Source organism: Salvelinus alpinus, chromosome 22 (assembly GCF_045679555.1).
Source record: "Salvelinus alpinus chromosome 22, SLU_Salpinus.1, whole genome shotgun sequence".
NCBI classification, from domain to species: domain Eukaryota; kingdom Metazoa; phylum Chordata; class Actinopteri; order Salmoniformes; family Salmonidae; genus Salvelinus; species Salvelinus alpinus.
In genome coordinates, this window is record NC_092107.1 from 11,885,087 (window position 1) to 11,912,601 (window position 27,515).

At 41.5% G+C, this 27,515-nt stretch overlaps 1 protein-coding gene across 1 annotated transcript; it reads right to left on the minus strand.

Annotated features, from left to right (window-relative positions):
* Window positions 1-4,335: 4,335 nt before the first annotated feature.
* Window positions 4,336-26,837, minus strand: LOC139549006 (zinc finger FYVE domain-containing protein 1-like). Its single transcript, XM_071359041.1, has 11 exons — window positions 26,627-26,837; window positions 11,279-11,783; window positions 10,681-10,901; window positions 10,343-10,449; window positions 9,648-9,756; window positions 9,288-9,385; window positions 8,959-9,076; window positions 8,423-8,593; window positions 7,914-8,103; window positions 7,341-7,439; window positions 4,336-7,085 (listed from the first exon to the last, which is right to left on the minus strand). Exons 1-11 carry the CDS (start codon window positions 26,741-26,743, stop codon window positions 6,853-6,855), a joined length of 1,968 nt encoding a protein of 655 aa, XP_071215142.1. The 5' UTR covers window positions 26,744-26,837; the 3' UTR covers window positions 4,336-6,852.
* Window positions 26,838-27,515: the final 678 nt, after the last annotated feature.

Here is a 27,515-nt window from a genome sequence, read left to right on the forward strand (position 1 = left end):
CTTCCGTAAAGGAGGCATGTTTTCCACGAGGGGCATGAAACGCATCATGGCCAAATCCATGTATATACTGTAATTGGTCTGATCCAAGGAAATGGTTGTCATTTCATGGCTCTTAGTCTGATTACCACCATCTGTTATCCCTGAGAGAAACCTACACAGAAAAACAGACCAATCACCTTCACATGGCCTTGGTCTTTCAGGAACTAGCCAATCAGAGGAAGAAATAGAGCGATGGCCCAGGGCGCTCCGTCAACAGAACCTCCACCTATGTTCCCGGGTCAGATCTTATACCTTCACTCCACTGTGGCTGGTTTTCTACAGCTTGACCGGACATCACATCAGTTCTTATGCAATTCAATTCTTTCTAGCTTGACCTGACATTTATGAAGAAGGTTGAGGGTGGAATGATCTAGAGAAATTGCAGAGCTAATGGCCTATATGTACATAATGGAGACAACCTCACTGTAACACTGCTTTCTAGAGCCAGTACTGTTGGTCTGTCTGCTTGCCTATCCTCTTACTGATTGGCTGTGCTACTTGTGGTGTCATCTGAAAGTACATTAGCAGTGCCCTTAGTCAGAGAAAGGAGTGTAGGAAAAACCAATGATTTTGAGTGAAAACCTCCTTCCATCAGCAAGGGCATTGAAGATGAAACATGGCTGGGTCTTTCAGCATGACAATGATCCCAAACACACCGCCCGGGCAACGAAGGAGTGGCTTCGTAAGAAGCATTTCAAGGTCCTGGAGTGGCCTAGCCAGTCTCCAGATCTCAACCCCATAGAAAATCTTTGGAGGGAGTTGAAAGTCCGTGTTGCCCAGCAACAGCCCCAAAACATCACTGCTCTAGAGGAGATCTGCATGGAGGAATGGGCCAAAATACCAGCAACAGTGTGTGAAAACCTTGTGAAGACTTACAGAAAACGTTTGACCTCTGTCATTGCCAACAAAGGGTATATAACAAAGTATTGAGAAACTTTTGTTATTGACCAAATACTTATTTTCCACCATAATTTGCAAATAAATTCATTAAAAATCCTACAATGTGATTTTCTGGATTTTTTTTCTCATTTTGTCTGTCATAGTTGAAGTGTACCTATGATGAAAATTACAGGCCTCTCTCATCTTTTTAAGTGGGAGAACTTGCACAATTGGTGGCTGACTAAATACTTTTTTGCCCCACTGTAGTACTAAAACACTTGTGTCTCTCTTGATCCTAGGTCCTGGCAGAGTTGTGCAGACGCAGGACAACTGAGCTTTGGAGGTATACGCAGACTTAAAGAGGAGTCCGTAATTTGCTTTCTAATGATCATGATCTTTTCCTCAAAGAAGTTCATGAATTTATCACTGCTGAAGTGAAAGCCATCCTCTCTTGGGGAATGCTGCTTTTTAGTTAGCTTTGCGACAGTATAAAAAATACATTTTGGATTGTTCTTATTTTCCTCAATTAAGTTGAAAAAATAGGATGATCGAGCAGCAGTGAGGGATCTTCGATACTGCACGGTACTGTCTTCCAAGCTAGTCGAAAGACTTCCAGTTTGGTGTGGCGCCATTTCCGTTCCAATTTTCTGGAAGCTTGCTTCAGAGCTCGGTATTTTCTGTATACCAGGGAGCTAGTTTCTTATGACAAATGTTTTTTGTTTTTAGTGGTGCGACTGCATCTAGGGTATTGCGCAAAGTTAAATTGAGTTCCTCAGTTAGGTGGTTAACTGATTTTTGTACTCTGACGTCCTTGGGTAGGAGGAGGGAGTCTGGAAGGGCATCTAGGAATCTTTGGGTTGTCCGAGAATTTATAGCACGACTTTTGATGCTCCTTGGTTGGGGTCTGAGCAGATTATTTGTTGCGAATGCAAACGTAATAAAATGGTGGTCCGATAGTCCAGGATTATGAGAAAAAACATTAAGATGCACAACATTTATTCCACGGGACAAAACTAGGTCCAGAGTATGACTGTGGCAGTGAGTAGGTCCAGAGACATGTTGGACAAAACCCACTGAGTCGATGATGGCTCCAAAAGCCTTTTGGAGTGGGTCTGTGGACTTTTCCATGTGAATATTAAAGTCACCAAAAATGTGAATATTATCTGCCATGGCTACAAGGTCCGATAGGAATTCAGGGAACTCTGTGAGGAATGCTGTATATGGCCCAGGAGGCCTGAAAACTGTAGCTAAAAAATTGTTGAGTAGGCTGCATAGATTTCATGACTAGAAGCTCAAAAGATGATTTTTTTTTGTTTTTTTTGTAAATTAAAATTTGCTATCATAAATGTTAGCAACACCTCAGAATTTGCAGGATGCGTGGGGATATGGTCACTAGTGTAACCAGGAGGTGAGGCCTCATTTAACACAGTAAATTCATCAGGCTTAAGCCATGTTTCAGTCAGGCCAATCACATAAAGATTATGATCAGTGATTAGTTCATTGACTATAACTGCCTTGGAAGTGAGGAATCTAACATTAAGTAGCCCTATTTTGAGATGTGAGGTATCACAATCTCTTTCAATAATGGCAGGAATGGAGGTCGTCTTTATTCCAGTGAGATTGCTAAGGCGAACACCGCCATGTTTAGTTTTGCCCAACCTAGGTCGAGGCACAGACACGGTCTCAATGGGGATAGCTGAGCTGACTACACTGACTGTGCTAGTGGCAGACTCCACTAAGCTGGCAGGCTGGCTAACAGCCTGCTGCCTGGCCTGCACCCTATCTCATTGTGGAGCTAGGGGAGTTAAAGCCCTGTCTATGTTCGTAGATAAGATGAGAGCACCTCTCCAGCTAGGATGGAGTCCGTCACTCCTCAACAGGCCCGGCTCGGTCCTGTTTGTGGGTGTGAGTCCCAGAAAGAGGGCCAATTATCTACAAATTCTATATTTTGGGAGGGGCAGAAAACAGTTTAACCAGCGATTGAGTTGTGAGACTGCTGTAGAGCTCATCACTCCCCCTAACTGGGAGGGGGCCAGAGACAATTACTCGATGCCGACATCTTTCTAGCTGATTTACACGCTGTTGCACTATGTTGCGCTTGGTGACCTCTGAATGTTTCATCCTAACATCGTTGGTGCCGACGTGGATAACAAAATCCCTATACTCTCTACACTCGCCAGTTTTAGCTTTAGCCAGCACCATCTTCAGATTAGCCTTAACGTCGGTAGCCCTGCCCCCCGGAAAGCAGTGTATGTTCGCTAGATGATTTGTTTTAAGTCTAATACTGCGGGTATTTGAGTCGCCAATGACTAGGGTTTTCAATTTGTCAGAGCTAATGGTGGGAGGCTTCAGCGTCTTAGACCCCGTAACGGGAGGAGTAGAGACCAGAGAAGGCTCGGCCTCTGACTCGCTGCTTAATGGGGAGAACCGGTTGAAAGTTTCTGTCGGCTGAATGAGCGACACCGGTTGAGCATTCCTACAGCATTTCCCTCCAGAAACCATGATAAAGTTGTCCGGCTGCGGGGACTGTGCGGGGGGATTTATACTACTATCTGTACTTACTGGTGGCACAGACGCTGTTTTATCCTTTCCTACACTGAAATTACCTTTGCCTAACGATTGCGTCTGAAGCTAGGCTTGCAGCAGCTTCAGACGCAATCGTTAGGCAAGGGTAAGCTATCCTCGCCGTAAGGCGATCGTTTTCCTGTATATTATGAGTACAGCGACTGCAATTAGAAGGCATAATGTTAATGTTACTACTTAGCTTCGGCTGGTGGAGGTCCTGACGAACCACGTCCAGATAAAGCGGTCCGGAGTGAAAAAGTTGAATGAAAAAAAGTTGAGCGAGGGAAAAACAAAAATTATAAACGGTAATTAAAAAGTTAAAACCTTAAAGTTGTCAGGTAGCAAAGTAAGGTTAGCAAATTGATTTAATGGTGCTCCGTGGGATGTTCAACATTTCTGATATTTCTTTATAACCCAACCCTGACCTGTTTGGAGAGCTCCTTGGTCTTCATAGTGCCGCTTGCTTAGTGGTGTTGCAGACTCTTGGGCCTTTCAGAACAGGTGTATATATACTGAGATCATGTGACAGATCATGTGCACACAGGTGGACTTCAACTAATTACACGACTTCTGAAGGTAATTGGTTGCACCAGATCTTATTTAGGGGCTTCTTAGCAAAGGGGGTGAATACATATGCATGCATCACTTTTCCGTTTTTTTGAAACAAGTTATTTTTTTCATTTCACTTCAACAATTTGGACTATTTTGTGTCTGTCCATGACATCAAATCCAAATGAAAATCTATTTAAATTACGGGTTGGAATGCAACAAAATAGGAAAAACGCCAAGGGGTGTGAATACCTTAGCAAGGCACTGTATGTTATTGTGAGAAGAAAACTGGTCACACACTGGTTGAACTGTATTTCAACATACCTCTTTATTTAGGTTGATGGGATGACATTGACTCAATGACGTTGATTCAAATATACCATTTTAGTATCAACATTTAAAGATAAAATAAAACATCTAATCAAATATGAAATTCAACTTAATTTCAACCACACCAATATACTGTATATGGAATATAGGATGTGGAATTTTCAACGCACTTTCAACATAAACATAGTTCTGATGATTATGTTGAAATTCGATTGATGTAACAACCTGTTAGTCAGGTTAAGTCATTGTATTTAAGTTTTACCCTAATTTCAATGTTTACTATGCTGGTTGAAATGAGATGAACAGTACTGGTTGATGACTTTTTGGAAATCCAAATCTGTTTTCCACATACATTCCACGTCAGAATAGGTTGACAAATGACGTTGATTCAACCAGTGTGTGCCCAGTGGGATGGCTTCAGGTAATTAATATTCAGACAAGACTGATAAAAAAAAAAAAAAATCAAGATTGTCATATAGTATATCTCATAGTATATACACATTGAATAAAACAACAATTGGTTATGACTATACAGAAGGCCAGTATTATAGGATCCAGTACTTTGTAAAGAGAATAAAATCTGATGGAGAAATGAAATGGCCTTTTAGATTCGGATAACATGTCAGTCACATCAATGGATACTGGATAGATGATATTACTGCAAATGCAAATAATCTGTGCTTTACATAAGCAAGCGATTCAATTTGAGATTTCTTCCAATAATAACACTAGCTAATAATTCTAATAATAAAACTGGTTGTTTGGATCCTGGATGCCTGATAACAGTTCCATCATGACATGTTCATGTTGCTGTCCGAATCATCATCTCAACTCGCACATTATTTCCCCTTGCTTCCAGACTAGCATATATTTTGGTATAGCGGGGTTAATATAAACCTCGCTGTCTGCCTGTCCAACCTCGGAAACAATGTTTAACTCTTCAATGTCTCTGTGACCAGACGAGACAACCTTTTCTGAGCTAGGCGAAATCACGCATCAAAGCCATTATCATGAACAAATCCAAGTAAATGCCAATAGAAAACAGCTCAAACGAAAATGTAGCTAATGTACGGTCATTCCAGGTTCAATGTTTGACTTGACTGACCTGAAGTTGGCTAGCTAGTGACACGAAAGTTATCCTGCTTGCATAGCAACCATTTTGTTTAGTAGAACTGACGACCATCCTGTTGCATAGCAACTATGCAAAAATCTTTAACGACTAGGTCGCATCTGTAGCAACATGACCAAAAGAACAACCAGATTTTTGTCCGCACTATATCTCCTGGTAGAATAATGACATTTTTATGAATTTACTTATTAAAATAATGTTAATGAAAATATGTAATTCATTGTTATTTTAATATGTTGGTAACAGATTTCTAAAAACAATAAGGCACGCAAAGGCAGTGCTGTATCATGAATACAGTCACAGGCAAATGGGTCGACTCCGCTCTAGCGTCGGGCCGAACAACGCCATTTACCTTTGACTGTATTCATGATACAGCACTGCCTCTTGTGCCTTTTCACTAACTAAACCCTCAGTATTCATTAAAAATAATGTGCTTGTTTCAAAACATCAATGGATCCCAAAAGTGCCTACCTGTTCAGATACTATACCCCTTTCACACTAGTGAGCCGAGCCCAGCAGTACAGCAATGGTTAATAATCCACCCTAGTTGCTGGAACCATGCTGGAAAGGACAATGTTAAAGGAAAATACATGAGCCAGCACCGTATGGATGGGGTCAGCAAGACAGTGTGAAAAAGGGTACTAATGTCAACTGGAATGTCTGCATGTGACATCTTTATTCATTTTCCTGTCTTGTGCATCAACTCAAAACCATGGCACACTGCCCGAGATCACATTCAGGGAGGAAGAGCATGTTGTGATGTCACTTCATGTGTCGTCTCTGTCAGGTTACAGGGCTGTTACTTCTTGGTGTGGTCTGAGGCAAAGGCTTGGCTGGCCACTACAGCCCACAGCTGAATTATAATCTGATCTAACTCATCAATGTTCAGCCATTCCCAACAGGTAAGAATAATATTAAGTTTCTTCCCGGTCGCAAGTAGAGAGATCTGTGTGCAAACAGAAAAGTTGTCGGGCTAATGTCTTTCAGTGCAAACAGTGGGCTGTTTGGAGGAGGTTCTCTCAGTCTGGTAGGATTGCACATCTTCTACACTCAGTCATTTACAACTGTCGCAGCTTTCCAGTTGTCAGAAGTCCAGTTCTTGTCCCGCTAGTTTAGTTCTTGGTTTTTAGGCAGTCGATATCAGATGAGGCAGTCCCATGTTTAGAGTGCTACTTCAGCACATTACACTCGAGTGCCTTCCCCATAGGGCAGGGGTCACCTGAATTGGGTATTTTTCTCTTAAAAAGGTCAGTGGCTCATAGTGCATAGAGAAACAGAGATAAGCAAAATGTGGTGTGCCGTGGTGTCTCACTAGATTTCAGATACCTAGTAGCACAGTATCCCTGGTCTCTGCCCTGACCTCACAGGCTGCCCTTGAGGCTGGCGCAGTCGTCACAGACGCGGACAGGGTGGTCCCAGCCACGGGAGGGCACTGGGCGGCTCTTTGAGGAGCAACCGCTGCAGACACCCTGGCCACATGCCCGGCAGTGGTGCTTGGACATACTGGGGGTGAAGGCTTTGCTGCACTTGTGGCACTGCACGATCTGCTGGTCGGGGATCCAGTAGTCAGGCCGGGCCACTCCCTTCACAAAGCCTGGAACATGGAGGAGAGCGAGATAAATAAATAGCTGTTTATTGACAGTCAGAGCAGAGGATAAAGACTGTGTAATCTTTGTGAATATAATATTAAATGTTGTATCTTGTGGATTTCTGTCTGCATATGCGGTAAAATGTCTATGGTTCCTGGTGTGAAGTTTTTTCCAAGTGTTTTTGTGAATACACAGAGACATTTATACTAGCTAGCTTTATTTGTGATGCGTTTCTCAAATAAGACGCTAGCAGTACTCACACAGAGGGTAGTCCACTGCAGTGGTGACCATGTCTAGAGTAGACTGGGCCACCTCTGTCACCCTGCGGGCCATCAGCCCCCGCGGCTCCACCACAGACACTACAGGACACAGAGAGGGACCAACAAAGCCATCAGGATCACTGGAAAACATGTTATTTTAACTCTATATAACTAGGAAGTCCCTTGAGAGGAGTCGTCTTTCGAGGGAAACATGAATGAACACTCACTATTCACATCAAACACCTTGGTTGTCTCCCAAACTGAACCCTATTCTCTTTGTTAGTGTACTACTTTTGGCCAGAGCCCAATGGTTCCAAGTAAGTAAAGTAAAGTAAGATGGTAAGTCTTCGGCAAGTAAGCGTTGTTCGAGCCAGAATGGCCCACCTCGGTCAATAGTTCAGTATAAAAGGAACTGGGTACCATTTAGGACATGTCCCTCATTCATTACAAAATAATAATAATACATTTGACTAAAAACTGATCCTGAATCAGACTAAGTAGGAGGTAACATCAGGTTTTACATTAACATCCACGGCCCAACACTGATCCTAAAACATTAGCTGGTATCCTGACCCTGGTTGGTGGTGTCGGTCCCTCCCTGGCGGTGGCAGGTGTCACAGACCCGGACGGGGGTGCTTCCCCAGCCCCTCTCGGGTACGGGCATCCTGCGGGTGGAGCAGGCCTGGCAGAAGCCCTCGCCACACCAACGACAGTGGTGCTTCCTCTCTGCCTCCTCAAAGGGCTTCTTACAGCAGTGACACATCTGGGGGACAGGGACAGAGCACAATAATGATTAGAATGTCAAGAGCCAGTAGTAAAACTATACACCCACAACCATACCAAACTGTTCAGTGCCACATTTGAGAATTAAAACAGCCAATTGTTGGTTTTACTCACTATAATGATAATATATTGGGTTTAGAATTAATGCTGTTTCTTTTGGTATTGGGGCACTGGGTCTATCACCTTAATAAAAACAGCTATTCTTAGGGCTCTGCTATCTGTTCAAAAAGCCTGTGAGTGTGTTGCTGGTCTAGATGCCGTGTTAATGGTTCGATGATGCTGTGAGAGCGATGACTCACGGTGATGTCCGTGTTGGGTCTCCAATAGAGCGGGGCCACCTGGTCAGTGAGCCAGGACGTGACAGCCTTGGTGGGGCCCGTGCTGTACTCCGACACAGACTGGATCACAAAGTTCATCCCATCCAGCACCCTCTGCGCCGCATTCTGGTGGTCTGTCAGGAAGGCCTCAGACTGGACATAGAGACAGAGAGAGCAACGGTCAGAAGGAGAGGGAGGTCATCTTTGAATGTATTTGATATCTATGTTGGCAGTGCGTATTCATCCATTCATAATTGATGATGACCACGACACATTAAAGTACAGTATGCAGTGTTGATGTTGCCAGTGAGAGTAACATTATCTTTATTAACCTTTGATAACGGACATACTTTGAAAGTTAAATATATGCCAGACAGTTTGCATATAAATTCCAACCTGTTCAGTCGCAAATGCATCTAAATATTCTCACTGGCACTTCAATTGAGCTTGAGTGACTGTTTGTCTGTAGTTCCTGCCAGTACAATGAGGGGTGTGTAGGACTAGGCGGCTCAGCTCACCCCCTCCCAGACGTGTTTGACCTCGGGCCGCACCACGCCGCTCTCTGGGTCCTGGTTGCCCAGCCAGTACTGCCGGCTGCGGTAGATGATACCACAGCTGCCACACTCCAGGACATACCTGGCAGGACAGGTGCACCGTGGAGAGAGTGGAAGGAAATATATAGTGCATTGGCTTAGATGGCAGAGTGGATTCTATGTATCTGTGAATGAGTGGTACTTCATTGACTGGATGGTTGAAAGGGACATCTTTAATACCATCAAAAAGTAAGTATGTGTGTGTGTGTGTATATCAGTGTCTGCAAAGAGTTCAGATTACATCAACAACTCACCCAGACCAGGCGAACTTTGCCAACCCAAACCAGGGGTTGTCTGTGGAGGCTGAGGTTTTAGGAATGACAATAACCTCCCTGCCACCCTCATAGCACCTCTGCGTGGGTAGGACCAGATCAGGGAGAGAGCACACAACGTATGATTAATGCTAGCTTCATACCCTTGGTTCATGCATTTGCTAGTACTACAAATTGTTCAACACCATCTCCACAGGATTCAAGCCTATATCATACATAGAAGAATACTTTCTTGTCCATTTTCTTTTCAGATCACATTAATAAGTCTATATTGCTTTCAACCTAACTTAATGTATCTTTCTCTCTTAAGTCCCATCACAAACCATATGTGAAATGTCTTACCTTGCAGATGAGGACCTTGTTGTTGTACTGGTGAGCGTACTGACACAGTCCGTCTGCCAGGTGAGGGACCCTGTCTCTTAGATGGTTCATCCCGTTCTTACAGCGGATGCTGAGGGGAAAGAAAACAAGGACAATTAATCCATCCATCACATACTTAACATCTCTGATCATCTGCCATGTTGGTGGATGGCCAAAAGGCGTTGCTCCTTTTCTCCTAGCGGCATAAGATGTTAGACGTGCATTATAACACATTTATAACGGTGACAAACAAGGCTTCATACTCAAGCAGTGAGAGCCTGTTAAACCAATGTCTAATTCTGGATATGAACACCAATCAGTATGTTTAGGGAAAATTCGGTTTCTGATCTAGCTCAAATTTCCCAAGTTAAAGAAGACGCTGTACATAATGAAAACCCATAGAGATGTATGAGTTACATAGGACAAACAGACTTTTATGCTTCCTTTGTGGCAACCCATCTGGGAGGGACACATATCCTAGCACTACCTGCTCACGTGCAGCAGGTGAATACACCATTCATCAGCGGACACTGTAGCAAAGCATGGAAAACGGTTTGCATTGAAAACGAGAGCTTCAATTGGACAAATGCAGGTTAGTCCCTCCCCATTTAGTTTTGATTAATGTGATAGAGTTACTCTGAGCAGATACATGCAGCAGATGCAGGGAAGTCACTTACTTGCAGCTGAGGCAGACTGAAGAGCAGGTGAAGTATTCGTCAGGGAAGAAGGAGTAGAGGGGGATTTTGTCGTCTAAGATCTCCCCACAGAACCTGTCACTCAGGGCCTGGAGCGGAGGGGAGAAGGACAGGTGACGCCCAGGGGATGGAAGGGGAGGAGCCAAGCAGGGTCATGAGGTCAAAAAAAATAAAAAATCATTCATTCATTGGTTGGTTTTGGAAAGGCCTATTTACCCAGACAAGCACATAATTTCCATGAACATTAGCTAGTACCGGCATTACCTGTCTATCAAACTAATTAATTGTGCAACAATGCAAAGAGATAAACACACACAAACCTGCAGAGCGCTGAAGACGATGGCAGGTTGACGGGGCGATCGGGTGGCATTGTTCCTGACTTGCTGGCGTACAGCCTCCAGGAGCAGAGAGTAGTTGGTCGGTGGAGTGATGGTCTGTGTGCCCACGTACTGCACTGAGCTGAAGGCCTCTGTACCCAGGCCCAGGTCATGGAAGCGCCTCTGGAGCTGAGTGTCTGCATAGCCAGGGACATCTGTTCGCTCTGTGGGGACAAAGTAGAACAACGTCATGGATAGAGTTCACACACCCAACTGACTGCTGAGTAAATAGTGTAGTATGTGTGACTTTAGTAGTTGTATCTGTGGGTGTGTCTCACCCAGTGTAATGGCTGGGTGTGATTCTGAATTTAAATAATATGTTAGCGTGTTGTTGTTCAATTCAATAAAAAAAGTAATGTTATTTATACCCAAGGTGCAATTACTTTGGGCAAATGAGTCTGAAACAACATGACAGCATAATCTAAACATTCCACAATGTGTTGTCTAACACAACTCATGAGCAAATTGTTGTGTAACGCATGTATAGAAACATATGATTGCATGTGGTGCATGTTAGTGACTGGGCCTCTCCTGTACATACCATGGCCCAGTAGCTGGGTGTGGGTGGTCTCCTGGAACACGATGACCGCCGGCCCCAGGGAGGAGAGGGGAACGTCCATGCCACAGCGGCTGGAGAGGGCGCGCAGCTCGGGGGTGAAGTGCTTCAGGTAGGCCCCTGAGGCGCTGCTTAGGAACTGGAACATGTCGTTGTGCAGCCTCTCGGCCCGCGTGCGGTACACCACCACATCCGATACGGCCAGCACCTTCAGCAGCAGACGCATGCGCTGGTTCTGGTTGGCCGCCGCCCCCAGCAGGCCCTCTGTGTCCAGAGCCACCAGGCCCAGCCCGGGGTCAAAGCCGGCCCACACGCCCACTGTGCAGGAGCTGGGGGACTTGGAGGTGTAGAATATGGTATCCCCGCCAAACAGGATATGGTTGAGGGTGTGGGACTTGCCGTCGCCTGTGTTGCCAAAGATGGAGAGGACCTTGATGCCCTGCATGTCACCGCAGCCCAGCCTCTCCAGGAACTGAGCCTCATCGTGGACCTGGGTTAATGTTGGAGAGGATGGGAGATCAAGTTATGTTATAGTTAGCTGTAGGATGTTGTGTTGTCAAATACATGTCAAATAAATTTTCCTGTAGGAGCAATTTAGGCTTACTTATGTAGTTGTTGTGTTGTGGATATAGTTTATCTATCTTTATTCCACTTAATGTGTACACTAGAGGGCACTATATCGATTTGTGTCATGGGTTACATGTATCAGCAAACAGGGGACCAGGAAGTATGGAAGCAGATAGCTATGGAGAGAATACATGTAGATGTAATTACCGTAGGCGCATATTTTAGTTCCAATGTGTTAATGGCGAGCAGGGTAAGAACAACCACATAAACAGGACAAAATGGCTCCTACATTAGCATTTGGCCTAACAATTATGTTATCAAAGGTAACTTTACACTGACAAGTAGTCACAGGGCTCAACCTTACCCTTATTCATGACTCAAATTGCATTTCATTACAATGAGCCATTGGACATCCCCTTTAGCCTTGTGAGGAAAAATGTCCAGATGCTCCGATGATACTCAAATCCTCTGTCTAAATGCAAATACGCCTCACACGCGTTGCAGTTTTTGTAACATTTGTAATTGGAACTTAACATTCATATAAGCGAGCAATAATTTTCCTTATCCAAAAGATACTTACTGTATGCAGTTTACAGGGCTCTACAGGTGTAACAATTTGAATCGCATATGCAACTAAATATTTTTGCTGTGCGACCTGGAATTTGAATTTAGGAGCATCAGTGCACCTAGAAAAAACATCACCCAGATGATAATTGTTGCAATGATTACTTCACTGTACAGCAGCCCAGGTGCCATGCCCGTCATACCTGCACCATTACTACGAAGAAAGCGGCTTGTTACTTAAGATATTTGTCTTTGCGTCTTTGCCTAATTTCTTTGTGTGCTCCCGCATTTTTCAACTTAGGCACACACGTGCTCCCTGTAAAAAAAGGTCAGCGTAGAGCCCTGGTTGAGGAAAGTTTATTTTATTTTTTGTGACCCCCTTTTATTTAGTTGTCTTTTTTTTAAAAGGGTTACAGGTACAAAAAACAATCAAAGAAATGCATATAATGATCACCCCAACCTGTTCCATCCCTCAGTCCCCCATCCCTCCTTCCGTATCTTCCCTCCCCAACCAGAAACCATGCCTCCCACACCAGCAGTGCTGCCTGCTAGCGGTAATCTTCTATAATTCATTGAGAGATTCAAGGGGCTATTATCATTAAGTAACATAACTGATTCAAAGCATTGAATATTTAAATTCATGCACTTCTAAAAAATAAAAATAAAAATAAATTATTTTAATTGTATTTTTTACTTTGCCCCAGAAGCATATAACTGCGGGGCACTCCGATATCATATGAAGGAATGTGCTTACCTGATGTAGGGGACACAGTGAACAGTTGGGGACAATTTCAACGTTAAACATTTCCTTGGTGTTAAATACAGTCTGTGAACAAACTGAAAATGTATAAGTTGATGGTTCGGTTTACGGGATGCCAAGGTCATATTTATCCATATTCTATTCCAGTTAAACGGTCGTCCAGATTCAATTAGATCTGTGGACCATACTTTAATGGCTATCCCAGAATGACCTTTCAATTAGATCTGTGGACCATACTTTAATGGCTATCCCAGAATGACCTTTCAATTAGATCTGTGGACCATACTTTAATGGCTATCCCAGAATGACCTTTCAATTAGATCTGTGGACCATACTTTAATGGCTATCCCAGAATGACCTTTCAATTAGATCTGTGGACCATACTTTAATGGCTATCCCAGAATGACCTTTCAATTAGATCTGTGGACCATACTTTAATGGCTATCCCAGAATGACCTTTCAATTAGATCTGTGGACCATACTTTAACGGCTATCCCAGAATGACCTTTCAATTAGATCTGTGGACCATACTTTAACGGCTATCCCAGAATGACCTTTCAATTAGATCTGTGGACCATACTTTAACGGCTATCCCAGAATGACCTTTCAATTAGATCTGTGGACCATACTTTAACGGCTATCCCAGAATGAACTTTCCAAAAGTTGTTTCTATATATTTTAGAGATCAGTCCTTTCAGGAGCCCAGATCATTTATTTATAAATCCAATCATTGGATGGTTTGCAAGTTGGATTTCCCAAGGGATTCCACATGAAAAAAAGAAATAGTAAATATAGAAAAAAGAAGTTGCCTGGTAATGTGTATGTATCTTTCAAATTTTGGAATGTTCTCAAACCCTTGCTGTCCATGATATCAGTAAGGGTATGGGGATTACACATTTGGACCATTGGGGGGGGGGTGCAAAAGGCCACCTTCCAGATAACAAGACATTATTGTGAAATATTGGAGTATGGGCATGCCATTTTGATTCCCAGTTACATTGCTTTTCAATTTTGCGCCAAATAATAATAAGCCTTGAGGGTAGTTTTAATTATTTAAGGGATACTGTATATCAGTGAAGACCACTTCTTCCAGGTTAATAGGAGACACCATATTCTCTCTATACTCAGCCAGGGGGGCAGAATAATTATGTCTAAACCAATTTAGGATGGGGCGGAAATACAATTTAAAGTTTGGTTCGGATAGTCCTCCTACGTTTTTTCCTTTTTGTAAAATGTTTTATTTTATCCTGAGTCGTTTACATTGCCATATACACTAACGTTCAAAGGTTTGGGGTCACTTAGAAATGTCCTTGTTTTTGTCCATTAAAATAACATCAAATTGATCAGAAATACAGTGTAGACATTGTTAATGTTTTAAATGACCATTGTAGCTGGAAATGGCAGATTTTTTTATGAAATATCTACATAGGCGTACAGAGGCCCATTATCAGCAACCATCAGTCCTGTGTTCCAATGGCACGTTGTGTTAGCTAATCCAAGTTTATAATTTTAAAAGGCTAATTGATCATTACAAATCCCTTTTGCAATTATGTTAGCACAGCTGAAAACCATTGTTCTGATTAAAGAAGCAATAAAACTGGCCTTCTTTAGACTAGTTGAGTATCTGGAGCATCAGCATTTGTGAGTTCGATTACAAGCTCAAAATGGCCAAAAACAAAGAACTTTCCTATGAAACTGCCAAGAAACTGAAGATCTCGTACAACGCTGTGTACTACTCCCTTCACAGAACAGCGCAAACTGTCTCTATCCAGAATAGAAAGAGAAGTGGGAGGCCCCGGTGCACAACTGAGCAAGACGACAAGTACATTAGTACCCGCAAAACACCAGTCTCAACGTCAACAGTGAAGGAGGTGACACCGGGATGCTGGCCTTCTAGGCAGAGTCCCTCTGTCCAGTGTCTGTGTTCTTTTGCCCATCTTAATATTTTCTTTTTAATTTGCCAGTCTGAGATATGGCTTTTTCTTTGCAACTCTGCCTAGAAAGCCAGCATCCCAGAGTCGCCTCTTCACTGTTGACGTTAAGACTGGTGTTTTGCTGGTACTGTTTAATGAAGCTGCCAGTTGAGGACTTGTGAGGCGTCTGTTTCTCAAACTAGACACTAATGTACTTGTCCTCTTGCCCAGTTGTGCACCGGGGCCTCCCACTCCTCTTTCTATTCTGGTTCGGGCCAGTTTGCACTGTACGAGATCTTCAGATTCTTGGCAATTTCTTGCATGGAATAGCCTTCAATTTGGCATCCCAAACTGGATGATTGATTTTGCCTGTGGAGCTTTCCAGTGGGGGTCTGCGAGGAAAACCAGTGGCACATTTTATGAAGCGTGAGGGAAATTCCTGTCTGACCAAAAGAGGACAAGGACCCAGCCAGACCAGACCCTTACTGTGAACTGCACAGGGGGAGACATCATCTGTGAACAATTGAGGGACATGTCGACTGAATTCCAGTAAGTCAATTTAATAATGTTTTTTAATAAAAATTCTAATAAATGAAAACTAAATTAAGGCGAGTAACACATAAAAAAGGTACCCATAGTCTTATAGGAGAAGGCTATTCACTAGTCATGAGAAGACTAGAGCGAGGGCGTAACGGTACCATGGAAATCCCCACTGACAGCTGTCTGTAGCCATTTATTAGAGAAGTGTCTACGTGGTCTGCAGCCACTACTAATAGCATGTGGTGTTATTATATATGTGAAAGATACATGTGGTGAATAATAAGTAACGACAGATAATCATTGAAGATGCACATGGGGTAATAAGGGAGATTACCGAGTGTGTTTGGGAATAGTGCTAAGTGAATGTTAAAGTTGTGTGAGTGTGTAAAGGACGTGTTAAACTGATTGATTGAAATTTGGATATTAAGCTGATGAAACATGGATAATAAGAGGATTAAAATGTAGCTACTAAGTACTGAGTGAATGAGAGCTGTCAGGGGACTAGCTCCGGTGTGAAAGAGGTCTGAATGAATACCCCAACCAGTTCTGTGTGAGCTGAGTTTTTCGATCTATAACATTATCTACAGTTCTGTTATCTAGGGGTTTCGTCCACCACCACCCATCGTAGTCTGGGACTACTAGCACGAGGTGTTATTGAGCACGGGGTGTTTTATATATATATATAGGAAGTAGCGGCAAGATAACTGTGGTGCATAGGTTGCAACGATATACTTTTCTATGTGGTCTGAACCACTGATAATAGCACGTGGTGTTATTGTAGGCATTTAGGAATCGTTGAAGATGCACATGGGGTGGTGTGGATGTAAATACCTAAGTCCACCACCGCCCTTCGGATCTACAGGTAGAGGATAACATCTCAGGATCTCAATCGAGGATAACATGTCTCATTAGTAACGAGGATAACATGTCTCAGTGGAGTTTGATGGCATAACGTTATTATGTATGTGGATATGAAAGGAGAAAGTACTATTCCCGAATATGCTTTTACTAGGGATAACATATAAAGAGTATAATGGGTTACTAGAGATAAAGTAACATATGAAGAGTATAATGGGTTACTAGTGATTTGATGAAGTAACAATAGAAAAAACTATTGTTACTTGCACACCACCCGGAGACGTACGTATGTGGTCTAAAAAGTATTAAGAGAACTTAATAGTATAATGGGTTACTAGATTTGATAAAGTAACAATGTATCAATGCATCATGGGTTACTAGAGTTCAACTTGCTAGGTAGAGACTTAGTATGGACAGAGCATACCATCTATAGGGGACTGATAGACAGTGCCAGCCCAGTTACTGTGAAAGTTGATCCCAGAAAGAGACTCGTCTCGAAATCTACCTTAAAAAAGAAAGCTCCCTCCAAAATGTATCTCTTCCCTTCTGAATTGGCAGATGTATTTTATAAATTCAGCGCATTACATGTTAATCTTAAAATAATAGATATTTAATAAGTGTGAAGCAAAAATTTAATATCCAACAGAAATCGGTAATAAATATTAAGAGGTAACATTGTTAGGGTAGACTAAAATTAAAACAATGCCTTCCAATACAGAGATAGTTATCATGTTTGTTTTGTTTTAAATCTTGCAATAGGGGGAAAAGTAGAACATTGAGAGTGATCCGAGTGTATTAGCAGTAGAGATTGAGAAGGTCTTCCTATTGGGAAGAAGGGAGTCCTAGTCGAGGGAAACAGATATGGAGACTAGTGAAAGTAACAAAGTGAATGATAATTGGCTTTCAGATATCACTCTAATAATGCAATGTCTTAGTAATTTGAAGAAATAATGTTTCAATACAAGGTCACATGACGAACAGAGGGATTGAGCATTGGGACTGATATTAAATTAGAGGCCACCATCTGGTGTTTGGGTTAGCGATACGTTTCCTGTGAATCAGATAGCCGTCAGTACTCACTGAATTCAAACAGGCTGTAAGGGACTCAGTGGGACAGAGGTATGAATAATTGAATAAGAGACATTTTTGACAATTTCAAAGTATTATAACTCAATTCTACAGTTTGGGTAACACAAATGATTTAAGCAAGAAGGTAATGTCATCAAAAAAATATTCTGTTTCCATTATGTGGATCTGTGTCCAGAATTGAAGTAGATCCAAGCAAATGTTTTTAGTACTGAATATTGAGCACCAACTTTTTGAAGGTCCTAGCAGATTTGTTAAACAGGTTTCATATTTTGACTAGTTGAGTTTACAGGGACATATGTCAATGCAACAGGTCAAAAAGATAAGATTACATCCACATTGAACTCCAGATACAGACTGATCCAGTTTAATTTCCTCCATCAGCTCTATATCACCCCATCTAGACTGCACAAGTTCAACCCTGATATCTCCTCCCTATGTTTTAGATGTGGCTCAGATGAAGGAACATTCCTCCATTCCACTTGGCAGTGTTCAAAACTACACGGTTTCTGGCAGGGGGTATGCGATACCATATCCTCAATTCACGGGGTTGCATTCCCTTTAGACCCGGAGGTTTGTCTACTGGGTAACTTTACTAACTCCAATCTTAGGCAAAACCATACTATAAAGCTAACAGAAATATTGCTAGCGATTGCCAAGAAATGTAATGCCTTGAAATGGAAATCGGATTCCTCCCTGCCAGTTGCAATGTGGCTATCGGAAGTTAAAAGTTGTATCCCACTGGAGAAAATAACTTATTGCTTGAGGAATACGTTAAAGACATTTTACAGAATTTGGCAACCTTTTGACTATATGGAGAATCTCCCCCCACATCACATTGACTGAATCTCTATATAATCCTTATATAAAAGTTTCACACGTAATGTATAATATGTAGCTTACGGCAGGTGACCATATGATCCAATGTCTCATTATTATTATTTTTTATTTGACTCTTTATTATGACTTATTTATTGCATGTTTGTATATATAAAAAAAAAAATTGTTACGCTCGTCTGTTACTGTCACTTTGTCCTATTGTTGTCTAATATCTTTTCACTTTTGTTTTGAATGTTGGAAAATTGGAAAATGCAAAAATATAACATTTTTAAAAAGATAAGATTCCTAAGCCTATTCCGCTTAACAGGACACTGTCATCTGACGTGTCTGAAGTATACATTCTGTATATGCATGGTTTTATCAAGACTTCATGACAAAGACGCAGTAAACTCAAATAAGATTAAGAATTTTTAGGACTGATTAAGATGTGCAAACTAAGTACATGTTTATTTTCTTCCAGGATTTATGGAATGTCCACTACCAAGTTCTGATGAGTTGACCAATTATTCTGTATCTCTCCCTTTGAAATGCTTTCTGAGGCAGGTGCCTTGGGAGAACAGTTAGTATAAAGGTACCCGAATCTGGCTGTTAAGGGAGCTTCCAAAATAAGTAAGGCCTGGCAATTTTGTTTGTTTTTAGCACCCACACACAACCTACCTGTTAATTAATATTTGTTAGTGGTGTTAATACTGATTTGTTGTGTGGGGTCTTTTTATTTTTAGTGGATTTTTCACAGGTTAGAAAGGATGCACCTTAAACAAAGGCCATTTTCTGAAGTATCTATTGTCAGTTTTGGCTGCACACATGTAAATTATCTTGATAAGAAATGTACTGAAAAACCCAATGTAAACAAAATGCTAGGAATGTTAAATAACATCTGAAGTACAGGGAAAGAAAAGGGAAAGAAACACTCACTTAGTGGGCTTGAATGACCTCTGTTCTGACTTTCTGGTGAGGCCTGAGCACCCTCACTAGAAAGACTAGAGACATTTAAATGGGATATGTAAACACTAATAACTAGGAAGAAGTTTATAATTTAGCAATGGTCCTGTGTGTGATTCAGACCACGAGAAGGACAGAGAGAGAGCGCTGCCCCTGAATGAGGGACACTTGTCTCTAGTCTATTTTACCATTACCTTATGGGATACAATTATTTCCTTGTTTTTTTGGGACACATGAATCACGATGTGAGTCATGTGTTTAAATGGGGAATAACTAGTCCCCTGGGGCCCTTTTGTAAATATGCAAATAGATTTTCTTCACATGCCTGCCACTAAAATAAAAAAGATATGTTGTTAATGGTTGACAGTTACTCCAAATGGACTTAAGTTTTCCCCCCTCGAGTGATATATGAAAAAGTGTATTGAGTGATATATGAAGAAGTGTATCGCTGTTGTTGTTTTGTTTTCTTTGCTTTTGTCTTGTGTCAATAACAAATGTCACCAGATTGGGTCTGCTGGATGGTGGGGATTTTTCCCTAAGGATTAGCCCTCTAACTCCCTGACCCTGTAACTCCGCAGTGAGATCGCCAAGGTGATAGGGAAGTGTAAGCCAATTTGGGAGGGGAAAAATGGTTTCCCCTGTGTGTTGTTATTCTCTTTGATATTTGTCTTCGACATTTGTATTAAGAATATTGGAAGCAGTAATAATTTGTCATACAGTGAATAGTTTGTCTGGATTTCATGAATCAGAAATGCCCTAAACTAAAACTGTTGTTCTGGTCTGTCCTCTCTCGAGGTTATGGCGAAGGTGACCACAGATGGTATCTAGATGCATGGAAGGGATACTGGAGCCGACCCCCACGACATTGGGGGACCTAACAGCATAGGTGGAAGTCCCCTCGATGTCCAGGGGATCACAAATTGATCACAGAATGTAGGATTTTGTAGTAATGAAACATTGAAAAAGCCATCAGCTCTTTTATGAGAAACTGAAATTTGAAGTTGGCAGTAGAAGGTGTAGTGGTCAGACAAGCTCATGTCAAATGTGTATTTTCTTAAAGAAACTAGGGTTGTAGTTAGTAGTATGAAATAGATTTGTGGGAATGATTTACGCCTGTTTGACTAAAAAGTGTACTCTTTTGCCTTAGGAATATGTGCTCGTCAGGAATCAATGAAGTTGTAATCAGAGACTATATGCTGGAGAGCCTTGGTTGCGTCTGGATTGTAGTTATTCATATTAGATTTGTCCCACATGTCAATCATGTCTGTCCCAATAACCAGATGGAATTCAGCTAATTCTAACAATATGCTGTTCAGAAAATGAGAATTCAAAAAACGTAGGATCATATGAATTTGGAGCGTACACATTAATAAAAGGGCATTTTCTTTCCATTATGGATACATTTAAGGAAAGTGATTCTGCCTTCTTGGTCTTCCCCTTTACACAAGTTGGTAATTTTGAGTTTCTTATGTATCATTATGATTACACCTTTAGTTTTGTTTGGGGTTGATGAAAAAGCAGCCAGTTTGTACAAATGGTTCTTTATTCTATGAGTCCTTTTGGAGCAGGTGTGTTTCTTGGAGCATTGCTATATCTACATGGTTTTTTGATAGGATATCAAGACACCCAGAACGTTTAATAGAACCGTTTAGGAATTTCAAATTCACCCCTTCCTGGACTCTACAAGGTGTGTCAAATTGGCTGGATGTCCTTCGGGTGGTGGACCATTCTTGATACACATGGGAAACCGTTGAGCGTGAAAAAACCCAGCAGCGTTGCATTCCGTTGCATTCCTTGACACACTCAAACCGGTGCGCCTGGCACCTACATCCATACCCCGTTCAAAGGCACTTCAATATTGTGTCTTGCCAATTCACACTCTGAACGGCACACCATGTCTTAATTGTCTCAAGGCTTAAAATTCCTTCTTTAATTAGTGGATTTAATAAGTGACATCAATAAGGGATCATAGCTTTCAACTGGATTAATCTGGTCAATCGATGTCATGGAAAGAGTAAGTGTTCCTAATATTTTGAACACTCAGTGTATGTGCTTTTTAATCATGCTCATCTAGTGTGGAGGTTGACGGGAGAACAATAACAAAACCAGCTGATATTACCAATCATTTTGCAGATTTTCTTTTACAAAGAAAATGAATTTACTGAGTGATAACGTAAACACTCATTCTTCCAAACAAGCTATTGTCCAATGGATTGATGATCATATTATGACCAAAAACAACTGCTCTTTTAGCCTACAAATGGTGTCAGTAGAGGAGGTGTTAAACCTATTGAAGTCATTAACCGATGGAAAATCTACAGGTTATGATTTTATGGAGAAAAGAAAACTGCTATGCTGCTCCCCAGATTGCAGCTCCACTGAAATAGATATTTAATTGGTCACTGGAAAATGCATGGAAGCATGCTAAACTGTGTACAATCCCGAAAGAAAGCAAAGAACCCATTACTCCTGCTAATAGTCGACCAATTAGTCTACTCCTTCACTCAGTAAGATATTGGAGGGTATTGTGAGTAGACATATGGGAGTACATGAAAAATAATGATCTGATTACAGCCAATCAGCATGCTTATCGCAAAAACCATTCCACTACCACTGCATTGGTTGACATGACTGACAAGTGGCTCCTTGCTATGGATAATGGCAGGTTTGTGGGTGTACTATTTTTTAGATTTTAATGCAGCATTTGATTTAGTGGATCATTAAATAATTTTGACAAAATTATTGCATTATGGTTTAAGGCAGCAGCATTGAATTGAGTACAGTCAAATCTAACTGACAGGAAACAGTCCACCTATATCAATGGGTCGTTTTCTTCCCCTCATGCTTTAAACTGTGGAATACCGGAGGGCAGCTGCCTTGGGCCACTTTTTTACTTAATATATACCAAAGACCTTCCTTATGCCTTATCTGAAACTCAAGCTACTATATTTGCAGATACTACAATTTATACTGCAAGACAAATCAGTACAGCAAGCTCTATCAGTAATTCAGGGAAATATCAGGGACTGGGTTTGCCGGAACAAACTTGTTTTGAACACCAAGAAAACCAAGGTTATGTTGGTCTGTTCCACCAGGAAAAGGCCAACACAGTATGGGATACAATTAAGTATGGGGGAGTACAAATTGAGGAAGTGGCAGAAACCAAACTACTAGGGATGCAGCTAAACAACTGCTTATTATCATGGTCGTTTCAAATAACTCATCTATGTAATAAAACAAATTAAAACTGCATGCATGATTGGAACCATAGCTAAATAATTACCGGGAAAGATTCTTAACTTATGGATAGGGGGCAGCATTTTCACGTTTGGATGAAAAGCGTGCCCAGAGTAAACTGCCTGCTACTCAGTCCCAGTTGCTAATATATGCATATTATTAGTATAGAAAACATTTGGATAGAAAACACTCTGAAGTTTCTAAAACTGTTTGAATGATGTCTGTGAATATAACAGAACTCATATGGCAGGCAAAAACCTGAGAAAAAATCCAACCAGGAAGTGGGAAATCTGAGGTTGGTCGTTTTTCAACTCATTCCCTATTGAAGATACAGTGGGATATGGGTCATGCTGCATTTCCTAAGGCTTCCACTAGATGTCAACAGTCTTTAGAACCTAGTTTGATGCTTCTACAGAGAAGTGGGGCCGAATGAGAGGGGAATGAGTCAGAGGTCTGCCAGAATGCCTTGAGCTCGTGACGCTCGTTCACGTGAGAGCGAGCTCTGTTCCATTGCTTTTCTGAAGACAAAGGAATTCTCCGGTTGGAACATTATTGAAGATTTATGTTAAAAACATCCTAAAGATTGATTCTATACTTTGTTTGACATGTTTCTACGGACTGCAATATGACATTTCGTCTGAACTTTTGCCTGGACCTGCCCGCGCGTCGTGAGTTTAGAATGTGTACTCAACGCGCGAACAACAAGGAGGAATTTGGACATAAATGATGAACTATGGAACAAATCAAACATTTATTGTGGAACTGGGATTCCTGGGAGTGCATTCTGACGAAGATCATCAAAGGTAAGTGAATATTTATAATGCTATTTCTGACTTATGTTGACTCCAACATGGCGGATATCTTCTTGGGTTGTGTTGGTCTCTGAGCGCCGTACTCAGATTATTGCATGGTTCGCTTTTTACGTAAAGTTTTTTTTAAATATGACACAGCGGTTGCATTAAGGAGAAGTATATCTTTAAATCTGTGAATAACACTTGTATCTTTTATCAATGTTTATTATGAGTATTTCTGTGATTTGATGTGGCTCTGTGCAAATTCACGGGATGTTTTGGAGACAAAGCCAAATGTAAACTGAGGTTTTTGGATATAAATATGAACTTGATCGAACAAAACATACATGTATTGTGTAACATGTTGTCCCGGGAGTGTCATCTGATGAAGAATATCAAAGGTTAGTGATTAATTTGATCAATATTTCTGCATTTTGTGACTCCTCTCTTTGGTTGGAAAATCGCTGTATGCTTTCTGTGACTAGTTGCTGACCTAACATAATAATATGTTCTGCTTTCGCCGAAAAGCTTTTTTGAAATCGGACACTGTGGTTGGATTAACGAGAATTTTATCTTTAAAATGGTGTCTAATACTTGTATGCTTGAGAAAATTGAATTACGAGTTTCTGTTTCTGTTGATTGAAATTGGTGCCCTGCAATTTCATTGGCTGTTGGTGAGGGGTTCTGCTAGCGGAACCCCAGTCCTAGACAAGTCAAGCAAACAACCCAAGCATTAATTGGGAGTCAGGTGAACTACTGTCCTGTGTTCAAACAACCCAAGCATTAATTGGGAGTCAGGTGAACTACTGTCCTGTGGTCAAACAACCCAAGCATTAATGGGGAGTCAGGTGAACTACTGTTCTGTGGTCTAGGGAAATGCATCAGCAAGTTAAATTAGGAGGCTGCAGATTGCTCAGAACAAAGCAGCAAGGATTGATTTAAGGTGGAGATATGGTTATTCTGTTGTAGTCATGCTCAATGCTCTTGGTTGGTCATAAATCAACAAGATAATTGAAAAAAACATGCTTATTTTATTTCACAATGTACACCACTTAAAACGGCCAAACTATTCACACCAGTATTCAGTTGGTAAGAGGCAGACATTCAGTAAATACTAGGAATAGATTGTCCACCATCTGTGTTATCCAGACAGAAAAGAGAAATCGGCAAAATAACATTTTGATTTAGAGCAATAAAGAAATGGAATCATTTATCTGAGCAAACCAGAAACCTTTCAAAATATAAATTCAAACAATACTTTAGAACCATTTAAATATAATATAATACACTGGAAGGTATGGTAGATGAAGGAATCAATCTATCTTTTCAGACTGTTAAGGTATTTATCTGGTCAATATGTCAGTGTATTATGTCTGTTTGTAACAGTGTGTTATGTGAAAATGTGATCGTATTCTAAGTTGTATTTTAATGTTTAAGAACACCGCCTCCAAAGAGACTACACTTCCTCCCCTCCAATTTCCGCTTCAAACGACCCCAATGGAGCATAACTGGGAAGGAAGTTTAGGACCTCGGATGGGGGCTGATGGCTGTGCGTTTCATAATGCAACTTTGCTAAACTGCATACAGTAGGTGCATCTTTTGTAATCGAAAGACTCTTTCTCCTACATGTGAAAGTTAACTTCCATAGGTTTCCAAAACGGTATTGCACACTGGAAATGTAATGTTTCTAAATGTTAAAACAAAGCGTTGGGATTGTAGTTCATTGATCCAGCTGTGGTCCTGATGTTCAATTGAGAACTCAAGGGCTGGGTAGCTAGCCATAGCCCCTTGGGCTCTCGAGAGCTAGGCTCAACCCTACAAGGGAGTTAATTAGCTTCAGTCAAGACTTGAGTGGCTAGCTGCTTTCTGGAGCTCCCAATTGTATTGGGTGTTGCTCCCAATTGTATTGGGTTGCACAAAAACAGTACACGGGAAGCCAGAAGTTAAAAACAATTCCCTTTCAACTTACAGTGCCGGTGGGCAGGATGGTTGGTCATTATGATGGGGGAATTTGAGACAGAATATCTGAATAATCGTATTATTAAACAGACTTTCCAAACGTGGGTCTACGTAGACCCACTTTATTTTGACACGAGGTAAGCAGAGAAAAAGTGAGTCTGCAACAGACCCACGTTTGGAAAGTCTTTAATAATATGATCCTTGAAATATTTTGTCTCAAATACCCCCAGTCATCATGACCAACCATCATGCCCACCGGTACAGTAAATGAATGTGTAATTGTACTTAACTTCTGGCTTCCCGCGGACTGTTTTTGTGCAACCCAAAAAGACTGGGAGCAACGTGTATGTAAATACACCCGGGTTGCTAAAAGCAGCTAGAGTGTGGTGTTTGCACAGCCTGATTCATTAGGGACTTTCCTGAAAGGAAACTGAAACAAGGCCAGTCATGACAGACCATAGAGATAGATAGAGGACTAATATTTATACCTGTGCCATTATAGCGTCTGTGACAGCATGGGCAGCGCCATTGAGGCTACAACCCATAGGAATCCCCACCCAGTTGACTACTTTAAAATAGCGGAAGCCCTCAATGGCGCTGCCCATGCCAAAACTGCTTTTTGGTCACTAGAGGCCTCTATAATTCTCTATGTGACAGACATCAAGGGATAATACTCCTGCCCTTTTGAAAACATATATCTTTAACGTTAAGTATGACTAGCTAGTCAAAGTTACATGGCTAAGTTAGAGCATTCTTATCAAGTTAGCTGCGTGTCGACCATTTCGACAAAATGTCTACAAAATAATAGCCAGGGCTCCCAAGTGGCGCAGCATCTCAGTGCTAGGGGCGTCACTACAGACCCTGGTTCGATCCCGAGCTATATCACAACATAGTGCGGCGCACAATTGGCCCAGCGTCGTCTGTGTTAAAAGGTTTGGCCGGCATTGTAAAATAAGAATTTGTTCTTAACTGACTTGCCGAGTTAAATAAAGGTTAAATATTATTTTAACAATAAATAAATGTTCATTGGCTATCGTACCAAGGTTAGGTTCGATGAGGCCCATGTCAACATAACGAGTAACGTTAACGATAGCTAACTAACACCGTAGTTGGCTGTTACTTGTGCAAGACGGGATGGCAACGTGACATATTTCATTTTGTTAACACAAACATGAAAGCTGGCTAATGTTACCCTTTGGCCAACCAGTGTGGACTTTGTTTTCATTTTTCCTAGCTAGTTAACGTTAGTTGCGTGCTAGCAAACCGACGTCGTTACCTGCAGATTTTCTTGTTCACCAACCAAAAGAAAACTCCGACCATTTTCCGGGTGATCTTCTGTTTGTATGTGACAAAGCGATACCTCTTCCATTTCTTTCATCAGTACTTCGGACATTGTTATTAAACCATCCCTGGTAATAAAAACTTGCCCTACTCCCGAAAACAACAATACAACACATGGATTGGTGACGTAGGAGCCATCAGCAATGGAGCACGCAAAAGACAACGTAGTTACGTGAGGAGTGTTCTGTCGTATGCTCAGCAGCAGCACCATCTTGTGGTGAATATGCAAATTGACACGAACTCAATGAACACTGCATAATTTGTGAAAACCACTGAACGAAAGGGTAGATAGCAGAAAATTAGATGCTGGACCGCCTAGAGTCGGATTAGCATAATAAAAAATAAAACATCCAGAGATATGTTTTTTTGCATGGCTTGTGGCTCAATTTACTGCATCCGCCGATGTCAGCCTCCCGCATCTGGAGTGAAAGGTGACTGAGCTTTGTCAGACCATGAGACTTCCCGAAAATCGGTCTTCTCACGAAAACATCTGTAGCGTCGGAACTGTTATAACCACTAACTATTATGACCCCTCTATGCAAAGGTGAGAATCTCACAAACATGTAACCTACATGTCGGATTTGCTCTGGGATGCCCACAAGCCACAAAAGACTCATCTGAAGGTAGCCTGGTACCAGTTTTAAAAAATGAATGGAAGTACTGTATATATGTAAGGGAACACCCCCCTGAAATGGACAAAAATGAATGGGATGTTATTGGCACCGTACGAAACATATACACGATGTACAATACCACTCAATTGGACGTTGTTTCATTCAAAACTGATTGCAAATGCCATATGGCAAATGCCAAGTGTAACACTG

What these genes read in the sequence shown, in the direction of transcription:
- LOC139549006 (XM_071359041.1), bottom strand. Translation starts at nt 26,743, where the DNA reads ATGTCCGAAGTACTGATGAAAGAAATGGAAGAGGTATCGCTTTGTCAC. An exon ending in ACAAGGTCCTCATCTGCAAG is followed by an intron (nt 9,386 to 9,647) that starts GTAAGACATTTC and finishes CTACCCACGCAG; the next exon opens with AGGTGCTATGAGGGTGGCAG. An exon ending in GCAAAGTTCGCCTGGTCTGG is followed by an intron (nt 9,077 to 9,287) that starts GTGAGTTGTTGA and finishes CTGTCCTGCCAG; the next exon opens with GTATGTCCTGGAGTGTGGCA.